The sequence below is a fragment of the Eptesicus fuscus genome, chromosome 4 (genome assembly GCF_027574615.1).
Source record: "Eptesicus fuscus isolate TK198812 chromosome 4, DD_ASM_mEF_20220401, whole genome shotgun sequence".
Classification (NCBI taxonomy): domain Eukaryota; kingdom Metazoa; phylum Chordata; class Mammalia; order Chiroptera; family Vespertilionidae; genus Eptesicus; species Eptesicus fuscus.
Window position 1 is genome coordinate 18,477,558 of NC_072476.1, and position 24,413 is coordinate 18,501,970.

The window sequence follows — 24,413 nt, forward strand, 5'->3', positions numbered from 1 at the left end:
GTTATTCATTTAAATTGACAGAACTACCTCCTACCACACTTGACCCTCACCACACACTGCAGAACCCCTTCCTGACAGACAGCTGCCCATCCAATCGGAGGTGTCCAGTGTCTGAGTGGTATCTCCCCCTTCTTAAGAAGGCCCCTTTCATTGAGAGCTCTAAGTGCTTAGGAAAGACTCCTCCTACTGAGTCCGAATTATTTCCTAGGAATGCCAACCCACTGGCTCTAGTTCTCCATTGTAACAAAAGAGACTAATTCTACTCCTATTTCCAGATGGAAAACCTTTAAACCTTTAAAGGATGGTGACCCTTAGGTCACCCCAGACGTATATTAGACACTGGCAGATTCTTCTCTCTTCTCTCCAATCAGAACCCAGAATTTTCAGAATGTTTTCAGAATAAAATCCCATCCCAGAGACCTTTGTAAAGATTTACAGTCATTCGTTACAATATCTTGTATTTCTCGTCAAAGAAGTAATTGAAATAAGTTTCTTACATCTCCCTTCTACATATGAATGATTAATAATAATACCAAATTGGGGGTCCAATATATGTTAAGTGTAGTGCTGGGTGTGTAACATAAGTTATCCCATTTCATACCTCAACGGCTCTGCACTTAAACCGCTAACACAATCAATTTCAAGAGTGTTCATATGTTTCAGAAATTGGGTCTGTGTCCTGGAATGAAGCCTATTCTACGCTTCATTTGCACTTCACTCATAAAAACGCCCCTTGGTAGGAGCTATTTGATGTACACCGTCTCTTTTCTTAGCTTTTGCCTTTAATAGGAGGTCACGTTTTGCATTCTCCAACTCAGTCCTCAAAGGCTTTCAAGCTGCTTAAAATGTAGAAGGCAGGTCCTATTGTGTGCGCTTGAAATTTGGGAAAACGTTTTTCCCATCTCTTCTTTGGGAAGAATATTGTACTTATCCACAGGAGTTCTTTCTACTTGTTGCTGATTTTCAAAAGAAAAAAGAAAGGAAGGAAAAAATTACAAAACTCCATTATGCGAGGGCACTGGAATCAAGTGTGAGAAAACAATGTAGAACAGAGGCTTCTGGGAATCCAGGCTTTAACGAGAAGTAGAAAACCATTCTTGCTCAAAAGATGACACACTTCCAATATTAATATAAAATCAGAGACTAATTTCTTCTGGTTGAAGCAGAGCCAGGAATCAAAAATGCCAAATCATCATTTTAACAAATGGCAAATCTTAGTATTTCTCATCACCAAGAGAGACAATGAAACTTTACAGAATTCCCAGTTCCCAGTATGCTGGCAGCCAAACCCAGCAGATGTACCACCAACAAAGGCAGACCAAAACCTGCCTAGCAGGGGCACCACTTGGCAAATGGGCGGCCTGCCACCACACTGGTTTCTATTTCAGACAACAAAATTGCCCAACACTGTCTAATAGAGCTAGCGCAACCAGCTGTATGGCTGACAAGTCTGCACCTGCTTACAGTATCATATCTGGCTCTAAGCAACGCAGTCTATGTGGGTCCCTCTCACCACACTGAAGCGCAGGAGAAAATGTCCCCATGCACAATGTCTGGAACCAGTTTCCAGTGCCTAGGATCTGCTGGGGTAGAAGCTGAGCTTAACGCAGATGTACAAATGGCCGCAGAGTGAAAGGAGCTGGAGCCTAAGGGGCTTTCATCCCCAAAGCTGAAAGAGAAGTCAGTGACATGAACTTGCCCTTAGTACCATGTCAGCTCCACCATCCGGATGGGCAGTAGCAGTCAAACCAGCCCCCGGAGATGAAGAGCCTCCATTGGAAACTGAAGCATGGAGCTACAAAGGCAGCTAAGGGGCACACACCGCCAACAGCGACATTTCCCACATGCAGGGCGATGCATATGTTTCCATTTATTTGCATCCTATTGACTATGCAGATCGGAGTAGGGCACGCTGAAGAAGCTGAAGCTGACAGCAAAATGTAAGTCGGGGAAACAGGACTCAACTGGTTAAGAAACACATCAAAATTGGAAGGTCTGGAACTGAATCTATTTAAATAACAGCAACCCCCTTCCTTAGGAAGAATGGCAACTATCCAAACATTTTGATTAAAGTAGAAGATAACTATTTTTTTTTCTATGATGGCAGCTTTACAGTCTGATTATTTATCAAGGCAATTGCTCCCATTTTTCTTTTATTGCCTATGTTCATCCTACTCATCAAACTTCTGGCAAGAGAAGAGATTTACAACTAGGAATATGCTCAACGCAACGCGATTCCTATTAATATCAGAAGTATGTCATCAATAGAGACAGTTTAAGTGGTGATGACAAGTGGGTTTGGAGTTAAAGTGTTAGGGTTTGTGAACTACCCCTGCAACTTGCTAGTCACGGAAACTGGGCAAGTTGTTATTCACCTCTTTCAACCTCAACTTCCTCCTCTGTTAAATGAAGATAATAACAGCACCTACTTCAGGGCGTTGTTGGGAGGAATAAGCTAGTTAATAAATAAAAATAATTTGGCACAATGTGCCAGGCACACTCGATCAACGCTACTTGTTGTAGAAGTGGTAATACCATTAGTTGTTATTATCAACATCTTTGCTCCCTGAGATTCTTGAGAGACTTGAGACAACATCACACTTCCAATCCTTTGCAACCTTTATCTTCCAGGCTTGGAAGTGTTACAATTAGGTCAATGTCTTTGTGTGACCTTGATTATATCTCATCACCTCTAGGAACTTTATAATCTTTATCAGTTAAATGAAAATAATGTCATGACTCAAATTGTTCCAAGGATTAAAGGATATTTTGTATTTTAATCTAAAACACTCTATATAACATTATTATAATAACTAGAAGCCCATTGCACGAAGTTTCGTGCAATAGACCTTCCTTCACCTTGCTGCCTGCACCAGTTTTCCGCCAGCACCAGTTTTCCTCTGGCCACCCGCCGATCGGACCGCCTCCCGCCAGCGCGATTGGCCACCCCGAGTTCCTCCAGCGCCGTTTCCTCTGGCCACCCGCCGATCGGAGCGCCTCCCGCCAGCGCTCTATCGGTGGGTGGCCAGAGGAAAACTGGTGCTGGCGGAAAACTGGTGCCGGCAGCCATGCAATCGGCCACCCTGAGTTCCGCCACTGGCGCCTTCTGCCGGCCCTATGGGTCCTCCCGCAACGCTGGCCTTTGGGGCCGGCAAGAGGAACGGGTCCCCGCCCCCCGCTCCTCCCGCCAGCCCAATCAGCCACCCTGAGTCCCGCCCCCAGCCTCCCACTGGCCCAATCGTGGGCGTAGCGGAGTGATGGTTATTTGCATACTTCCCTTTTATTAGGTAGGATTATTAATTATAGCGATGTAGAAGGGGAACCAGGCAAAATAATGGTCCTGTTAGCCACAGACCCTCTCACACAGCCTAAAGCTTCATGACATAAGGCCTTGAGAAAAGTGAAAATAGCAAGTTATAGTAAAGTGCCACCCAACTTCTCAAGGGAACCAAGAGGTTGAGAATGGGAGATTTTTCATACACCCTGACTTTGCAGACATTAATAAAGTGAAATCTTCTCATTCTTCTCATTCTTCCCTTATTTTCAAGTGCCTCCTGTTGGGAAGAAAGGGGATATGATGAAATCATTCAGGACTGCACAGCACAGCTTTAAGAGCCGCCGCAATACCAAGACAAGTGCAATGTGTTCTCCGCTATGAGGGTTAACAGAGACACCTAGTGTTACAGCAGGGAGCTGGCTCTGACCAGGGGTTGGCTCAATTCAACCAGAATTATCCACCCCCAGCTCTTCTCCCACCATCCTCCCATTTCCATCCCTTCAAGGTCATCCTCCCTCCACCACCAGATCGCAAATGGAAATTCTTCAAACATCTCCTCCAGCTTTAACAGGACAGGAATGGAGTTGATCACAGAATATCTGAAAGGAATTATCCTCTGGAGGATTAAGTAACTGATGTGAGGCAGTGACTAACATCCTTTGACAGCCACTACTCCATGGTTTTTCTTGCACTTCAAACACTCAACCGTGTCCCTTCCATATAAACACCGAAGTCTTTCCTATCTCCAGGACTTTCCACATTCTCTTCCCTTTGCCTGGAATGACTCTCCCTGGCTCTTTTCATGTCTGGTTCTTCATCCTTCAGCTTTAAGATGGAATGTTACCCCCACAGAGGTACATTCTCTCTTCACCCTATATAGAGAAGTTTTCCATCTTGAAGTTTTCCATCTCAGGACCCCATCGCTTTCCTTCTCAGCAGCCCTAAAAATGTGTAATTATTTTATTTATTTGATTCCCTTCTCATTTTTGTCTAAAGTCCCTATTAGACTATTACCATACTCATGTTTTGATAGTATACACTAGATAAATTCTTCAAATTAAAAGAAATTCTTCAAATTAATGGACAAATTTAACTGTGACTCTTGCCCACTAGTGCTATGACCTTGAAAAGGCTACTCAACATTCCAAAGCCTCAGTTTTCTCATTTATAAAATGAGGGTATCGCCTACATTATAGGTACTTAGAGCACTGGACATGGAAGGCCCTATGCCTCTATTGCATCAATTTTAAGATGCCCATTTATTTTATTTTATTTTATTTTTGCATTTTAAGTTTTGTGAAATAAAGATCCTTTATCATTGCTGGAGATATGGTAACATCTCATTCTTATATAGGACCCAAGTGCTTTTACATTTAAAAAATTTCCCCTGTAAAGACATGGTTATATGGCTCCATGTGGCTATTTATTTAAGGAGCAAGTTAACATGAACGCTAATGCATTCTACTCCACAATGTCACCACTACCTCCCTCTCATTTCCTCTCTAAGGACTCCTCTCCTCCCCAGTGTCTTAGATAGCAAGACTACATTTGTACATTTTTAAAAGTCTGTTTTTCCTTCAGAAAGCCCCAGGGAGTTAGGATAATGAAACACAATTAGCTATGCAGAGCAATCCTGCCATCGAGGTGACATTTTCTGTCCCAATTTCCTTGGTCATTCTGAGAATTATATTATTATACAAGCACTAACATTCATAGGTCACTTTGCATGTGCTAGGCATTGAGCTAATTGCTTTGCATGCCTATTTAATTCTCATACACTCCTCACTAAGAATGGGGACCAGTATTATCTCCATTTTACAGATGACAAAAATGAGGTCCAGATGTATTTAGTTACCTGCTCCCACCGCTAATAAGTGGCAGAAAAAGCTAGAGTCTGATTCCAAAAACCTGTGGATTTATAGGCTAGAATTCCCCAAAGGGTACAAACACATACAGAGCACAAGTTATATCCATCAAGGAGTTTTCTGTCTGGAATTAAAGGGCCATAGTTGTTTTGTGTAAAAGAATCTTTCTAAAACTTTTATTTATAATATCCCCTTTTTGGTCAATTTTGGCTTTACTAAAGGCAACCACGTTCATTTAAAGAGTATGATACATCAACTAATTAGCACAATACTACAGATGAGCTGCCAAATATGCATGTCCATCAAAGTTCTATTGGTTTGCCATTAGCAGAAATCAACTTGAACAAATTTACACCATGAAAGGAGCCTAGTGGTTAACATCTGAAAAGATCAATAATAGGGTGGACTTTAGGTGAAGTTTGGTCATGGCTCTGGCTGGTTCTCCATACCATAATTCCCTACGTGTGAGTCACGTTTATCCTCAGTCTGATTTCTTCTATTGTAGAAATACGGCAGCAGAAATTCTAGGCCTCACCTCTGCATACTTGCCATATTTCAAATAGTCCTGAACTTCTCTCTATTAGATCAACTTGAACAGGAAATGAAATGGCACAAGGGAAAGAAAAAGCAATGAGACTCCAGATACAGCCCGGGCAAGCTCAGGGGTCTTCGCAGTAGTCTACCTCACTCACCTGCTAAAGCTCTCCAACGTCTCCCAGAGCACTAGAGACAGAACCCAAAGCCTCCCCCTGATCTAGAACACTACAGAATGTGGTCTCCGCTCCAAACGCATGCCCCGCTTGTCCATTCTGCTTCTACCATTCTAACCATTTCTAACCATCTTGCTATTCCTCAATCTGTCCAAGCAATTTCCCAACTCCAGTCTTTTACAATGGCTGGTCCCCTACCCAGAACAATCTTTGCCCAGATCTTCACATCACTTTCTTAATTCACTTCGGTCAAAACTTCAGCTTCTCAACCATTTCATCTAAAATAACCACCTGCCAATACCAACTTGACATTGTATGTTTATTCATTGATTTTTGGTCTCCCCACCAGAACAGGAGCTTTAGGTGGGAGTTTTTGTCAGTTTTGCTTATCATGTGTGTGTCTCCTACCTGTAGTAGGTATGTTGCTACCCACTACAGGTATGAGACACATACTAGTAAGTGTTGAATACATGAAGGGGTAAATGAATGAAAATGCATGTGTGAATGAACAGACAAATGAATGAGACAATCAGTGGATGAACATGGGTAACAGATGCCAGGGGACTGTTTTTATTGCTTGTTTTTTGTTTTCACCTAGTCAGTTGAAGAAAGCACTTTCGTGTGTTCAGGGCTTACAGCCCATTTAAGAAACACTCTGTTTCTAAAGCAGAAGATTTATGAAACGTAACATCTGTAAATAGTTCAGAGGCACAAAGGCTTCCACCCCCACCTTCTATACTGAGGGGTAGATGTTTTCCAAAGGTTTGGCCTCCCTGCATATGTGAACGCGACACTTTAAAAATCAAGGCAGACAACCCCATTTTGACCTGGTTTGTACCCAGTATCAAAGTTAAAATTGGCTTCCCTCTTCCCTACTACCTTTTATTTCCTCCCTTCTGCCTAGTCAGAATTACTGAGACACCCCTGCTGACATTTTTGCTCATTTTTTTTTGCCTCAAATTCATATTCATTAGCCCTCATCAGGGATGCACAGAGTCTGAAGGGACTCATTCTAGAACAATTTAAAGGGGGTTGATGACTATGCAATTGAGCTTTTGACTGTTATCATGACGATTCTCCCAGGAAAGACCAGTTTCTCCCTCTGTTCTCCATTTGCTTTATTCTTGGTGGTACCAAACATCAATCTCCATAATACTGACAATAACAATAATTGATACTGATGCTCAGAATAGTAACATTTTCAGAAAGGTTTTGTGGTTTAGAAAATGAATTCCCATTCATTTTTGTGATAAATTAACTCAAAAGACAAACAAATGATTTCTGCCCACAGTGGGAGGACCTGTGTATGTGCTTTACGCCAGCACTGGGAGTCTTTCTAGGGCCTCATGAAAACATACCTGGAGCCTCGTCTTTCCCTGAAAAGCCAGGAAATCAGAGATCGGTGCTACAGTCAGAGAGGCCATCTTAATCCTAACTCTACCAGGTGACCCCGGGAGAGTCATTTTTATCTCTGAGATACTTTTCTCATGTGAAAATGGGGATAATACCGCCTATTTCATGGAGTTGTTGTGAAAATAAAATAAGTTAACACCTGTAAAAACACTTACCATAGCATCTAGATCAGAGCAAGTGCTGTGCTGGCAAGTATCGTTATTCACTCATTCAACACATTCATTAATGTCTATGCAATGCTAGGTACTGGTGTACAGATGAAATGAAGTTCATCATCATCATCCATCATCATCATCACATTATTATTAATCACCAAGGACCTGGAAGGAGAGGACTGGTGCAGTGGAAGCCACACACCAAGGTCTGGCAGAAAAAGATACGGGGCTCTTAGCATGCACTTGCCACTAGCCAGTCTGTAGTTAGTGAACCCTGCGTCTTTTCAGCCTCAATTTCTTTTTCAGGAACAAAGCACAGAGACATGATTTGTGATTTTGATGTTCTAAACCCTGTTGAAAATCATTAGTTGCAACTAATAATGTCTTTTACAAATCTGATCTGAATGTTATAGATTACTTATTTTAAAAATATAAATTACAGCAGACACACTGACATCACTTGCTTGCACTCGAATGTTTTCCTGAATGGGGAAAAGGGGGCTGGAATTACACTTACACCTTAGGGATCATGATAATATTGCACAAGCGTCCAGAAGCTTCCTTATGTACAAAAAAGAAAAAATATTTTGAAATGATTGGTCTCAGTGCAATTCAATTCCAGATTATTGTACCCAACACAGATGAAGAAGTTGAGATTAAAAAAAAGTTTAGTTTTTCCAAAGATTACAGCCATATATAAGAGCAAAGCTTAGGTTAGAACCCTATGTCCTAAATCTCAGTTTGGGTTCTCTGATACTTAATTTTATATGTCAACTTGACTAGGTCATGAGGTGCTCAGACATTTGGTCAGACATTATTCTGGGTGTGTCTGTGAGAGTGTTTCTAGGTGAAATCAACATTTGAATCAGGAGACTGAGTAAAGTATATTGCTCACCCCACTGAGGTGGGCCTCATCCAATCAGTTAAAGGCCTGGATAGAAAAAAACAACAAAAAATAACCCTCCCATGAGTAAGGGGGAACTCCTGCTACCTGCCTTCCTTGAGTTGGGACACCTCTGTGGGGAAGCATGGGACTTGGTTGGAAAGTCTGTAAAGTCGAGGGCCTCTAGGGGGACCTTGACGAAGGTGACAGCCCCATGCCTTGACTTTTCCAAACTAGTCCAAACCCCAGGTGTTTTACTAAAATCTCTGTTTAATCTTCAAACCCGACCTTGTAGCAGCACGTGTTTTCTCAAGGTTGCTTACCTGCTGATTGTATCTAGAGGTTAATTTTAGTTCAGGCTGTTGTTACAATAAAAGCCTAAGGAGGCAGGCGAACGGGGCTATTTGCTCCTAAAGCAAGCAGCCCCTTAGCCTCTCTTTCACAGAAACGTGTGTCAGAGCCATCATTCATCCATCGCTCGGGGTCTGCCGGTCAGCCCCGGCACACCTCCAACTGGAACATTGGCTCTTAGGTCTCAAGACTGCCAGCCCTTGGGTTGGCATTTACATTATTGGTTTTCCTGGGTCTCCAACTGGCTGATTGTAGATCTTGGGACTTCTCAACCTCCATTAATTATATGAGCCAATTCTTTAACATCTATTCTCTCTCCCATCCCCATTCTCTCTCTCTCTGTCTCTCTCTGTCTCTCTCTCTCTCTCTCTCTCTCTCTTTCTCTTCCCCTCCCCCCAACTGTCCCTCCCTCCCTCTCTTTCTCTATTGGCTGTGTTTCTCTAGAGAGCCCTGACTAATACAAGTTCTATTTCCACCATCACACAAAAACTTTCATGATGGCAAGGAACATGACTAGCCGGAGAATTACACCCACACCCATCTGGACCCAGTTTTCTATTCATTTTGTCAGTAAACCCATTCTTTATGCCCTTACATTCATGCACCTCTGTGCGTACATCAATCCCTGACTGTCCTGAGCAAATAGCCATATGTCCCCATGACTTCATTACTTGAGGATATACCTTGTGTCTGAATGACTAACAGTTTCCCATTATTGAGGCAAGAACTTTCTATACTCAACCCAATCTCCCCTGAGGTTTTCCAATCTGGCTGGTGGGAACAGACAAAAAAATAACCCTCGCTATTCCTGGACCCAAGTGAGTGCCAGCACCGCTACTTCTAATCTTTGGGGGTGTTCCTTTCCCTGGCCCTGATTGCTTTCCTCACCCACTTGTATTGATCAGCACTCAGCTCTGCAATCCAGAGGAACCTTAGGCATATCTCCTGGTTTCTCCATTTGTGAAGGTCACTTTTCTCAGATACTGTCTTGTAAACTCCAGCTGCTCTTATGTCCTAGACCCGTGGTCGGCAAACTGCGGCTCGCGAGCCACATGAGGCTCTTTGGCCCCTTGAGTGTGGCTCTCCCACAAAATACCACGGCCTGGGCAAGTCTATTTTGAAGAAGTGGTGTTAGAAGAAGCTTAAGTTTAAAAAATTTGGCTCTCAAAAGAAGTTTCAATCGTCGTACTGTTGATATTTGGCTCTGTTGGCTAATGAGTTTGCCGACCACTGTCCTAGACTCATCTCCATCTGCTCAGCTCAGAGATTTCCCAGGATTTGGATTTACCTGGTTTCCCATCCTTAAGTTCCAGCCTGGAAACTCTCAAGGCAGTGAGATGGGGCATTCATAGGACTCATGTAGTTCATTGCCTATCTTCTTTTGCCTGATATTGAGTGTCTTAAAAAATCATGTCATATAGTTTTGCCCATTTTTGGTTGCTTTGTTTAGTAGATTAGAATATATCCAATCCCTATCACTCTATCTTGGTCAGAAGTAGAAGCCAATAGGATAAAATTTAATGAAGATAAATGTGACCATTAAATCTCTCAAATATACCCCTAGCAGTTAGAATTTACAAACCCAAGAGTTATTTTTGCAGCAAATATTGAAAACCCCAGAATCATTAAAAAATCAGATTAGAATCATATATTTTACTGGGTTTAAATGGAAAACTAACATCTTCAGCAGTGAGCCTTAACAAACAACATGGGTTTGTTCAGACTCCATCACTTGCCATTCATCTAACAGATTTCAGGATATTGCAGAAAAGCTGGACACTCACCCCACCTCCTACCAGAACAAATATTTTCTTCTGGCTTTAGAAGAACATTTATAAATGAATCTAATCTGACAAGTGAGAGCTCTCTTTGGGAAATTCAGTAAGCTCATGCCTACTGCACAGTGGGCAAGCCATCTAGGCACAAGCAACCCCAATTCACACTTGTCAATTGACAGGAGAAGTTAATTTATGACCCTGGGCCACATAAAATGACCACGTAGTCCCAGATGACTTATCTCCCAGACATCTCCAGCTGAAACTTTAAAAGACAGTTTTATTTTGTTTTGAGAAAATGTGAATTAAAGATTAGAGGCACCTCTTCAATCCCATGGAGACGCTAGTCACAGAAAATCAGCAGTTCTTTCTGTGATTTTGCCAGATGTTTGCCCAGTGAAGCTGCAAGCATATGGAAAGAGAGAGACCTCGTTGTCCTCAGATCTTATTGTACTGACTCATGTGTAAAGAACCCTGGAGGTTAGATACCAAAACTTGCCTGGCCGGCATGGCTCAGTGGTTGAGCATCCATCTATGAACCAGGAGGTCACAGTTTAATTCCTGGTCAGGGCACATGCCCGGGTTGTGGGCTCCATCCCTAGTGTGGGGTGTGCAGGAGGCAGGAGATCAATGATTCTCTCTCATCAACAATGTTTCTATCTCTCTCTCTCTCTCCCTCTGCTTCCTCTCTGAAATCAATAAAAATATATTATTTTTAAAAGATATCAAAACTTCCTGTCATCACTCATTCCATTATCTATCACTCAAGTACTTGTTTTGAAATGATTATAAATAATGATAAAACTAACAAAATAAGCACAAGACATATTATGATATAATAAAATACTTGAAGAGGCCATGGAGATAATATAAATGAGTAGGTGGTCTAGGTGGGGATTAAGGTAAATTGGGCAGGCCCTTCTTGATCTGAAGTTACTTCCCACATTCAGCTGACCATCTCCAGGTTTGAGGAAACTTCCAGTACAAGATGGTGACCTAGGAGGCTCCTGAATTCACTTCCTCCCACGACACACTGAATCTACAGCTGCACATGGAGCCTTTGATATACATGAGCTGCACAGGCACAATTCTCAGTGGAAGAAATCCAGAAACTAGCTGAGCAACTCCTACAGATCCAGTGAATGAGAACATGTCACATCAGAGTGAATAGAAAAGGGCTGATACACACTCCATAAACCCCACTCCCAGCACAGCAAGACACAATCGGGAGGGCATTCACAATGCCCAGGTTCTCCCTGAGGAGCGAAAGGTTTGCACCCAAATGCATGTCATATAGTTTTGCCCCAACTTTTAAGACTTCCAGGCAGGTATGTGGGATTATCATCAGTTTTTCATATTTTTCAAGACTAGCTAAAAAATATATTTTTTCATGAAATCTTACAATTTTGAAAATAGTAAAACCATTCTGTGAGTCAACAGCAACTTCAGGTTAATTTGCAACTTCTGAAAGTAGTATAATAGGGTTTAGATCCAAAGAAAACAGGATTTAAATTTTGGCTTCATTTTATATTAGCTGTGTGGCTTTTGTCAAGTTAACTAACTTCACGGGTCCCCAGTTTCCTCATCTATAATATGAGTTATTATGATTTATAATTGACCTGCTGGTCATATACCCAACATCCACTTCCCTCTTCCTCATTCTTAACAGAACTCATATTGGTTGAGCCTTCATGCCTCCCACAAGACTCCATGGCCTTAGGGAAAGCTTACCTTATCCCCAGTTCTAAGAGTAGGTCTGGTTTGTTGTAACCTCATCCTATTTGCCTTCTCAGTAATTGGGTCAGGAGTCCAGAATTAAGCCATTTAGTATATGGCATTGGTCCAAAGATGGGCATAAAACCTAATTTGGCCACAAAGAAGTTATCCCAGGTCTTGCTGGCAGCAAACTTAAAGTCATGAAGGAAGCAGTTTGAGAACAAAAATGACAAAGAGGAGAGTCAAGAGATCATAGGGAAAAGAACCAGAACCTTGATCATACTGCACCTGAAGTCCACCCTACCTCTGGAAATACAATCAAATCATTCAACCACAGAAATGAATTAGTTGATCATTATCTATAGTGAAAACATCCAAATTCATACCTAAGGATTTAAGATAATGTACCTGAAGTTACTGGCACAAAGGAGGCACTTAATACATGGTAGGTTGTAGCATTAGAGAGCTTTAACACTTCTATTATATCACATTTTAAAATATATATACTTCCATAATATAACAGAAAACTCAAAGTATCCCCCCACAGAATGATGTATTAATTAAATTTATAACATCTTTTTATGAATAGTGATGGAAATGAAAAGGAAATGAGCCCAGGTCTCAGGAGAGCTGTTCTCCACTATGCAGGATGCTGAGCAGTGTATGTTTATTCCTTGTGTTGGAACCAAATGAAGCAAATCCTCAGGAAACTGTCTATGGGGATTTGGGCAAGAGTACACCAAACATCAGCAGATCAGCCAATTCATTCACCAAACGTTGGGACTTGTCTAACACTGTGGCTGGCCTCCCATGCCCATGCAGAATCCAGCTAGCATCACCAAGATGAACAGTGACGCCTCCATTCCTGGGACCATCCCGCCCTGAGGCACCAGGAGCCTGCACAAGGGCTCAGTGACACCCGCAGGCAGGCAGCCCTCACATGGAAGTAGGAGATGGGGAAGCAGAGAAGCAAGAGGACAAAGGCAGAGAACAGGTAAAGAGGCCCATTTCGGCTGAGTAGCTCCCACCGGGAAGGGATGGCAAGGAGGGCTTCTGTCCTCCATATGAGAGGGTGCATTGACAGACACTCTTCCAGAAGAGCCAACAAAAGTCAGCTTGCAAAGGAACCAGCTCTGAGCACTTGCCCCTCACACTGGGCCACATGTTCCTCTCGTGGTGGAGAAAAATTTTTAACTTTGTTGTTTTGTGTTTCCCAGACATGTCAAAAATGAAACAAAAAGCAGAGGTTTTCCCCTTCCTGAGGTGTCACCTCCCCATCTCTTAAGATCCAAAGCTTGGCTCACCACCTATGTCACAGATCCAGCCCAGTACGGTATTGGTTTCCTTTGACTCAGACGACTCCTACTCTCTTTTCCCGGCAGTTCATCCTATGATACATTTTACTTTACTACTAGGTTGCACTAAACCCAGGTAGGTTAACACTGGCCATAGATTATAGAGCTTTGGAAGGTCCATAGTACCATCACAATGTCTAGCATATAGCGGGTACTGCACAGACATCCACTTGGCTCCATAACAAAATAAAGACTGGGGTAGGAAGTCTCCATGGGGGAAAGGGAGCTGAAATTCACAACTCCTTCTCCCTAGTATTCTCCTTCCCCTCTGGTATTATTTACTAATTAATGTGAAACTCCTCATGGTTTGAACCTGGTCCCTCCTCTGATTCTTCATTCTTCCCTATGTGATCTCACCCAATCCTGGGGCTGTAACTGCCACCAATAAGCTCAAAACTTGTGTATTGTATTTTCGATCTGACCTCAGACTCTTCCCTCCAATTGCCTACTTGAGATTTCCACATGGATGGCTCAAATGTGTGTTTACTCCCCCACAATTTGTCTCTTCACCGATTTTGTAAAAGGCACCACCATGTAGTCAACTGTATGAGTGAAAAATTATTATCATATATCTCTTTTATTACCTCATAGTCATCTATCAAGTCTTATTAATTTTACCTCCAAAACATGCATTGAGCCTACCCACTCCTCCCAAGTCACCATCTTCTCTCCCCTAGACTATGTCATAGTCTTCCAACTGGCCCGGTGCTTACACATGAACACCCTCTGGCCCCAGTATACTCCCAATCAGCAGGCACCAGAGTAATGAAGAGGTTGCTTTCCTTTGCTTTATCTTTTCCCGGAAGAGAGTTGCAACAAAATATTAGTATATGTCACCAAATTAACAAGTTTTAAAATGAACATTTTCCCCATAGCCCTGAAGGAAATAGATCAATACATCTGTCTGTTAGGCAGGCTGGTCTCCACATCCAGACTTGCATCTGGACTAAGGCAAATTTGAATAATACTTACATTTTCTGTGTGACCCCAAAACAACCTAAACCACCGTTCCCTCAAGGTGAAGGCCCGGCCAATTTTGGTCCTTTCAGGTTGCCAGCATCAGGTTTCCACCATTTGTCAAACTATTCATTGGATGCCAACTGGAAATGATTGACTTGCATTGCAGGGCTGGCATACGGTGCTTTTGACTCCCAGCCAAGAAAGAGAGGCTGTGTTCCAGGAGAGATGCCACAAACCGAGATGATGCTGATGAGAGGCTGTTGACTTATCTCTCAGGCTGAACACCCAGGGGCACAGCCAACTTCTCATGGGTCCAGCAGGACACACGAGGAGTCCAGCTCAAGCTATGCATCCAGTCCAGAGAAGCAGAATTAACCTCTTAGGGTGCCAACTACATCCTAGATGTTAGGCTAAGTACATTGCGTGCATTTAAATGTTGCCATAACCCTCTATGGTTAGAATGATCTCTGTTTTCAATCAAGGAAATGAAGGCTTAAAGCAGAGAAGTAGCTTGCCCAGGACAACCCAGATAAGGAGAGGGTTTGAGCACAGCACTGTCCAAACTCACATCCCACTGAGTCACAGAGCGCCATGGAACATGCTTTGGGGTCTCGGTGTGGCACATGTCCTGGCTTCTCTCACTACATATCTCTTGGAGGCCAGCCTGTCCCTGTTCCTGAGTCCAGAGTCCCAATCAGCACAGACCCACAGGATGGCTTGGTCTTCCGGGTGCCTGGTGTCATTGCCAGAAATGTTTGTGGAGCATATGGTGGTCCAACAGACAAGTATTTGCAAAAAGTTATCACATTCACCCTGTTTTAACTCGGGTCAAGCTCGGAGAATCAACTGAACAGGCTCTTCTATTGGCATCAAAAAGGAACCAACGGTGATCATTCTCGTTATCGAATAAAAATATGTCAATCAGGCTAGTGCAGTCTCGTCGTGGGTCATTAAATCAGGAACTTTTCCTACAATTATTTCAGAAACAAAGGCTGAAAAAAAGCATCGGTGTAACTTGGATATGAAGTAAACTCACTCTCACTTATATAGCTTCCATTCCTTTCCTATCCATCTGGGTAATAATTTACAAGGTTGTTGCTTCTTAATGCAGAGGCCTGACTTCATAAATCAAGAGGTTAATGTAAAACATGTAAGTGGTCAAGTCAGGTGTCATCAGTTAAGGCCAAATCACTTTCCCTCAATACTAATGCATAATACTCCCAGGAGAAGATGTTCTTTTCTTACTCGTTTGGGCTACAGATCTACTTGAGCGCTTCTATTTGGTTTGCTATGCAGTAACTTCTCCATTTCCTACTCCCTCGACTAACATCAGAGCCACAGGACATATAGTTGCAATTCAGATGTTAAAAAATAAGACTAGAATACACCTCCATTTCTCACATCCTTGCCTGTGTATAGCTTGCAGTTTAACAGTATAAGTTAAAGTAATAATAATGATGATGATGATTATCACCATTATCATAAAATAATAAGAAGGCAGTAATGACAGTTGTGAAATGCGTACCACCTGCCAGGCTCAATGAGAAGTGCTGTACATATAGGCTTCCATTTAATTCTTCTTTAATAAGAACAGATGACCATAACACACACACGCATGCATTTTAGATAAAAACCTGGGTTCAGAGTGGCTAGTAACTTACACTTGGTCAGTATGTGGCTAATTCAAAACCAATTCTGTCATATTACCCAGCCCATGAATTTCTCTATGCCACACTGCTCTTCTTCGCCCTGGCCAGATTCTTCCCAAGGTAAACCCTTGGCAAGAGGATTTAGATCTGAAATGCATCTACCACCCTAGCTGGTTTGGCTCAGTGGATAGAGCGTCAGCCTGTGGACTAAAGGGTCCTGGGTTCCATTCCTGTCAAGGGTACATGCCAGGGTTGTAGGCTCGATCTCCAGTAGGGGGTGTGCAAGAGGCAGCCGATCAACGTTTCTCATCATTGATATTTCTCTCTCTCCCTTCCTCTCTGAAATCAATAAAAATATATTTTTTAAAAATGCATCTAGCTATCCCTTCTGTGATCTCCTTCTCAGTAAGTGTAACCTGTGTTTCCTCCAATGGAGAACACATGAAAACACGCACATACATTTTATCTATTACAGTAACCATGTACAGACTGCTTTCCATATGCCAGGCTGAGGGCTAAGACGGAAATACTTTTCATATATGCATATTTTACCTGAGGGAGCAGACCTGGAGGAATTAGGTAACTTGCCCAAAGTCTTAGAACAGAAGAGTTCTGATCAGGGATTCAAACCAGACAACCTGGCTCCAGTGCCCACACCCTTAACCGCGAGGCCACAGTGCCTCCCCGGGAGCCCCATCCACCAGTGAACTGGACAGATCTTGGGACAGAACTGGACAGAACAGCCTACGTTCCACCCCAGCGAAACAGGTCCTGGTTTACCTTCCCAGTGCTGGGAGTCGCCAGTGAAAACTCTGTGCTTGGCGAAGGAACAGATGTTTAATAACTTTGCAGTAGCGAGGAGGAGGTTACATAACATGGCTGAGCTATTTTTGAACTTTGGAAAATGCTGACTGCTCTTTTCAGAGTGCCTTCTGTAAAACCAGGAATGTTCAACCTAAAGACTATTTCCCCCTTTCCCCTACTCTTTTCATTCCGGAGTCCCAGAAACGGAAACAGGTCCACAGTAAGATCAACACGTCCCCCAGAGCAAGCCCTCCTTTGTACCGGTCCAGCATCATAAGCAAGAAGTCGCTGTTGCAATAGCCTAACTACACAAGCTCTGTGCATACGATTATGAATAATAGCGACAGGACTACCGAGGGACATCACCACTGGCCCCGAGATGTGCTCAACCCGTCAGAGTGGGACCCAGAGCCTCTCCGTAATGCATCGTGAAACCATCAGGTGTGGCTGCGCCTGACGCTCTTCTGGAGCCAGCTGCTTCCTGCCCTCTACATAGTGGGAGTAGTGAGAGCTATTTCTTTACTAGCTGCTTTACAAAGGAAGACTTTTTAATCCAATTGAAATGTAACTTTTAAAGCTTGGCATGAAAACCCCTAACTCTAGATTCCTGGGCTCCACCGAACAAGTGATGGGTCCAACTCTGTTCTCTGCCTTCAGCCATCCAGCAACCAAATGTCCATCAAGGCGGGTGATTAAATCACAGATGCTTAAATAACTTCTACAACAGAATACAAAACAGCAACTGAGAGAAACAGGCTTGAATTCTATGTATCTTCATAGATCAATCTTGAAACCATAAGGTTGAGGTAAAGAAAATTCTAACACTTTAAATAGCATTTTGGTACCTAAGAACGAACTATATTGGGTCTAAGGTTGCACATATTTCAACAACAAACGTACATGGATTTGAATGGCAACACGTTTATTGCAGTGTTTCCTCTCCCATGGAGAGGAAGGAGAGAAGCAGGATGGGACAGAGGTATGATCAAGATTTCTACCTTATCAGTAATGTGTTATTTCTTTTAAAACCGTGAAACACATGTGACGTGTTAACCTTTGTTCTCTGTGGTAAGTACTAGGGTGGGAATTTTATTGGACTCCATACTTTCCCATAGTATTCTTTTTTCAATATTGAGAGAGAGAGAAAGAGAGAGAGAGAGAGAGAGAGAGAGAGAGAGAAAGAGAGATCTAGTTACCTGAGTTTGTCTCAGACAAATCTCTCCTGTCCTCATCAGATTGTACATTCTCTGAGGTGCAAGGTTACACCAGGCCTAGCACAGGGTCCATTGGATGGGAGGGGTGATTTTTGGAGGATGGAAAGATACAGTCCCCTTAATCCAGGGGTCCTCAAACTTTTTAAACAGGGGGCCAGTTCACTGTCCCTCAGACCGTTGGAGGGCCGGACTAGAGTTAAAAAAAAAACTATGAACAAATTCCTATGCACACTGCTAAGTCAGTTGCTAAGCAGGACAGGCAGCGGCGGCAAAAACACCCGGCGGGCCGGATAAACGTCCTTGGCGGGCCGCATGTGGCCTGCGGGCCGTAGTTTGAGGACCCCTGCTAATCCTTTTCTTAACAACCGCCTTCGTTGGGCTTTCTCAAGCCCCCAGTGCTCACCTTGCCTTGGAAAGAGGCCACTCTCCCCGGCATGCTTAGGAGCTCTGTGATGATGAGGAAATGTGGTCAGGGGCTTGCTTGTGCCGGATTCCAGCCCCACACACTCAGTGAGCACCACCGCGCTCCATAAATGGAAAAAGGTTTCATTAAACACCAGGCAGCGGATGATAACCTACCACACCTGACGCATTCCTCCTCTGAGGCTGAAACATCAGCTACGAAATTGCCGCCCTCAAAAGCATGACTCCTGGAAATAGCACGGCAGTGCTCACAGCAGTAGGATTTGTTTTCTTAGGAATGGAATTCAGGGTGGTCACTGGAAGGAGATCAGAATATCCTTCTTAAATTCCTTTTCCTGTATATATTTTATTTCAATTGCCTTAAAATTGAGTTGTGTTTCCATCAAAATTATACATTTCTGAATATCCCAGCTGCAGGGCACTTCTTATAATGAAGAGTAAGGATCATCAGCCCAGCGCTTGTCTTTGGGCTGACAGTAATCCTGCCTCTGTGAGAGGCTCCCGTGTTTCCTACGGATTTACCCCAGTTCCTTCCTGCTATTTGAACGATTATTTAAAATGTTGAAAGTGGCAATGTAGAAACAAGATCATTAAAGAGGGGAAGTGGGGAGGAAGGGGAAAATTTCAAAGGGCCATGATTTCTTAATTCAATATTTGTTCAGGATTATGTCAACTTTATGCACCTGTTACACACACACACACACACACACACACACACACACTTACATACATGTGCAAACGTACACACATACACTTACATACATGTGCAAACGTACGCACACCTCCAGCCCCAGCCCAGAGGTAATCACTGAACTGGAGCAGATTCAAAGTCCTAAAACCTTTCAGAACCATTTTTAGAGAGATGCGTTACTCTGCTAATAATAAACCAAACTAGTCTGCTGACCCTCATTTCTGGTGGCCAGAAAAACCTCACTGATCACTCTGACAGTCACGCCCTCATTACTCGGTGCTGGGCACTGTGCTAAGCAGCACTTTTCATGCATCACCTCATTTCATCCTCACAAAACACCTAGAACGTTGGTTCTTGATGCATGACCCCCAGACCAGCAGCACCCACATCACCCAGGCACTCGTTAGAATTACAGTCTTAGGATCCACCCCAGAGCTTCTAAATGAGAGCCTCGAAACGTGGGGCCCCGCAAGCTGATTTAACAAGCTCTCCTAGTGGTTCTCATGCATAATGAAGTTTAGAACCGCTGCCTAGAAAATAGGTGCTATTATCATCGCTCTTCAACAAACTGAGGCCCAGAAAAGTAAAAAGTCCAAGTCATATAGAAAGTGGTTGACACAACATTTGAACCCGGACAAATCTGACTCCAGAGTCCAGTCCCTTAATCACGGTGCCACACAGCTCATTACCTGAGGGTTGAACATGGATTAAATCAGCAAACAGCAGGTAAAAGCATGCAAAACGGATGTATGAGTGTGATGCTTCTAAATCTCAACAGCTGAGTCATAATGATGGGCCACAAAGAACAATGATGCTTCTCCCAAACATACTTTTTAACTTAAATGTCCACCAAAATGGGAGTCGTTATATAAATTTTGATACATCCTTGTGATGGGATATAATGCAGCTTTAAAAGCGTGTTTGCCAAGATTTCCATGCCCTGTAATATGTAGGACATAAGAAGGGGAGAAATTCAGCTACACACTCAACCAGGGACTAGGAGCACCACTGTGGGCAGGTTTCCAAATGTTAACATGTTGGTGAGGATGTGGGAAGGGAAGTGATTTCACAAACGGCTGGTGTGAATATAAATTGATATAGTTACTTTGTAGGACAATCTGGCAGTAGACACTTACATTTTAAAATGCACATGCTCTGTGACCCCCAAATTCTGCTTCTTGGAATCAACCCTAGAGAAATACTTGCACATGTGCATAAAGAGACACGTAGGATGATTAGCACTGCAGTTTAGTTTCTGATGATAAAAAAAAAACCAAAACTAAAAGAACCTAAATTTCTATCATTATGAAGGTTGGATAAATAAATCATGGTATATTCCTACTGAAGAATGCAATGAGTAAGTTACAAAGAATGCAGGCTTTCATATGTGTATGTTTATAAATGTATTTCTACATATATACATATCTATATATTCATACATATGTATGTACACACATATATCTACATATATGGACATACATATTTGAAATGTATCTATAGATAGAGAACTGATGGATGGATAGACAGATAGATCTCAAGTGTAAGTTTTCATGGAATATTGTTAAGTAAAACAATGAAGTTTCAGGAAACAATATACGAAGTTACTTAAAAACAAAAGGAGAGGAGAAGAGAGGAAGTGCAGAATCAAACAAAATAATCCCATGAGCACATACACAACACTCCTGATTTTCAGTGCACAATTTCAGCAGTGAGTACGTATTGCTCTTAAACAAACAACCAACCAACAGCAACAAACACACAACTCTGATCCCAGGCAGAGAGAGAAAAAGCAAAGCGCCGCCTCTTACTGGTGCAGGGTGTGCAGCGGGGCCTCTGGCTTCTCCGTCTGCCCGTAGCAGCTGGCCTTGGCCTCAGGGATGTAGGAAAAACTCTCCAACATGGAAGACGCGGCAGTGGTTAGGATGCCCAGGCCGTCCCTTACTCTCGCCTGCAGGCTGTAGTCCCAGTCATCATAGGAAACTGAAATGAGTCCTGATGGAAACTCTTTGGGGATGAGTTCTGTGTTCCCAGAGACCAAGCTGGGGACAATCCAGAAGAAATCATACCCGGTGAGGCCCAGGGAGCGGGCCTCGCTCAGAATGAGGACAGCCTCATCTTTGGAGCAGTAGAGCAAGATGACAGAAGAGTGGATCTTCTTTAGCTGGACTTGCGTCTTTGCGTCGTCAAAGGAGGTGTCCAGGGTGATCACGTTCTGCATGTCCCAGCCCACAAAGCTGTTGTCCACTGTGGTCTTAATGAAGCTGATGAAGTCCCTGTAGCCAGGGTAGATGGTGGTCACCAGGGAGAAGACATGCCAGTCGTAATCCTGCATGATCTTCATCATGACCGTGGCTTGTTGCTGGATGGACGCTCCAAATTGGAAGAAGGTAGACGTCGGATCCTGCCAACAGGTAAAAAAAGAAAAACAAGATGAGGCAGAAGGCAGTTTATACAGCACCATCTGTCTTTATAGGCTAACAGAAGCTCCTTCCTAGAAGTGAGGGGAAATAAATCACATATCTATTCATTCTCAAACATTCCTGACCACTTACTGTACGCCCCATCCTGGAAGAGATACTGAAAATACAAAGATGAGAGAAGTCCTGAGGTTGGAGCCCACGCCCTGATACAGTGAGGAACATCTGTTACTTTTGTCATCTCATCATCCATTCTCCTCATTTTCCTCTAGTTCATCCCATCCACCGCGCCCCTTGGAGTCCATATGCTTCCAACAGAATGAACTCTCTCTGGCCCCCAGGCTCACAGCTGAGAAATGAGGCCATCAGAGACAAAACAACATCAGTGAATAGAGACGAATTCTTCATGACACTTAGACCACCTGGAGCCGGCCGTGCCGATCGTCATTTACTCTGGACCTGTTGGTTTATAAGCCAACAAGTTCCCATGTTCACTTGAGCCAATTGTAGTAGAATTTCTGTCCCTTGAAATCTAGACTCCTGTGCAATATAGAGGGTAACAAATGCTGGGTGGACATCTATCTGTCGATCAACAAATATTTAGCGAGCACCTAACTGTGCAGCAACAGCTTGGAGAAATGACACATACGGCAGGCACAGACATTGCCTCTGTCTTCATAGATCTGCTGGGGATTTGAGAACGAGCAACTTCCATTAACTGGGGGGCTGAGAGAGGCATGAGAGAATGCTGAAGGAGAATCCAGGTGTGGAAAAGGGGAAACGGGTGGATATTAGAGTCAGAGGAGCCCTGAGAATACAGCTTGACTGTGCCAGGAACTACAGATAAATGCATTATGGTTTGTGAAATAGAGGGGATGAGATGATGTTGAAGAGCTTGGCAGGAACCCCACCGCATATGGCCTCGGGGGTTATGTTCAGAGGCTTACACCTTATTCCGAGCATGAGGTGGAGCTGCTGGGTGCTCTTATACTGGAAAGTGGGGTGGTAACTTGTGTTGCGTTGAGTGGTTTCTAATAGTCCTAATACCTCCCCAAGTCTATGGTTTAATCACGAGAACAAGTTTCCATTTGGAAAAGGCAAACTGTGATATATACAGTTGGACAATTTACAAATTACCTTCACACCCCTTCACTCAGCAAAGCTGCATGAGGGTCCTCCGAGGTTGGTATATTGTTAGCAGCGGGAAAATAGGCTCCAAATGGTCGCAGCTAGTGAGTATCCAAACTCAGGCTCTGATTCCACGCCCAGCACCCTTTCCAGCACACACCACAGCCTTCTTGGGATCACTGAGGATCATCTAAACCCCGGGTGCAAAGATGCCAATGAAGCAAGGTATTGTCTCCGTGTTACAACAAATCGGGATTTGACCAATGCTGCGATGTATTTCTTCCTGGAACTAAAAGAATTCTCAAAGGGCCCTCGTTGTACCGCAGCCATGTATGTTTTCATTTTGCATTCTGTATTTATCACGTGCATTTCCCACAAACTTGGAAGTACGATTATTGGGACTCCATTGTGTGTGTGTGTGTGTGTGTGTGTGTGTGTGTGTGTGTGTGTGTGTGTTAAGAGTGAACAACTCCATTCATATCTTTCAGAACAATACTTTGTGTATCTTAATTCTGAACGAGTCTGCATAATTTTTGCTGCGGGCTCTCACTGAACAGAGAGTTTTATCTGAATGGGCCAAAAGCTAGAGTTCTTCAAAATACTCCCCTTTTCCAAAATGCAGGGGTTAGGGGGATAATTTGAGTGCAGTATGGCCTGAAGAAAGAGAGAAATAAAAACAGGAATAAATGCCTTCTGCCCCCCTTCCAATGTTACGGTTCTATGAATTTTACCTAATTAAGTCAATTAAAATGAGAAACAGGTTTAAAGACTTTGGGTCATTATCTTTTTCCTTACAGTAGCTTTTGGAGAATTCCAATATTCTTGGATTGATGAATCATTTTAAATCATCCTCAACAGGACTGTGGATTACTCAAGGGCAGAGATTCTGCTGTCCTCATCTCTCTGTCCCCAGAACCTGGCAGAAGGCTTGGCACATGACACATCAGCTAATGGAGGGTGAGGAAATGCATGAGTGGATGAATGTGCGGATGAAGCCTAAGGAGACTGTCCTTGGTTTAAACATAAAGCGAAAGGGAAGAATTCAGTATCTGAGGTTGTGTTTTGTATGGCTCTTGAATGTCATGTCCAAAAACTAAAACCTTTCAACATCATCACCCTACTATCATGAGGAACCCCTTCTCCATCAAACACCCAAAATACATTTAGTGTGTCCTTTATTTATAATGAGATACAGGAGCCCTATAAGCCCCAACAGGTATCCATAGAACCTCAATTAAATACCAAAAAAAGGCAACAACATAACGAACCCACCCACAGAAGAGAGCACAGAAGTGAAGTCAGAAGGCAGTTATATTCATCAACCTTATGTGCTGTCATGTGCCTCTTGGAAGGGGACTGAAAAGTTCCAAACTTAATTACAAAAGAAATGTAATAAGGAGCAAAGATGCCTCTGAGGAAGCCAGTCACCAGTTACAGTATGACCGCAAAAGGCAATGGGACCAGCATCTTCTCGCACTGAGCACACAAGGAACTAACAAAGTTCTCAGGAGGACATATGCTAAGGGCACAGCTGGAACCTAATTTTAAAAAAGTCTCAGAGACAACCCACACACACAAACTTCCTTGGAATAATTGGTATTGGTGGAGATGAAGGTCAAACATGTTA

The 24,413-nt window shown here is 43.1% G+C and overlaps 1 protein-coding gene across 2 annotated transcripts in view; it reads right to left on the reverse strand.

Annotated features, from left to right (window-relative positions):
• Positions 1 to 24,413, reverse strand: part of GRIN2A (glutamate ionotropic receptor NMDA type subunit 2A) — a 366,833-nt gene that overhangs the window by 133,484 nt on the left and 208,936 nt on the right. For both annotated transcript variants that reach the window (XM_054714240.1, XM_054714241.1), the window contains exon 2: positions 21,050 to 21,642. In XM_054714240.1, coding sequence (XP_054570215.1) covers positions 21,050 to 21,642 — 593 coding nt within the window. The remainder of the gene's footprint in view (positions 1 to 21,049; positions 21,643 to 24,413) is intronic.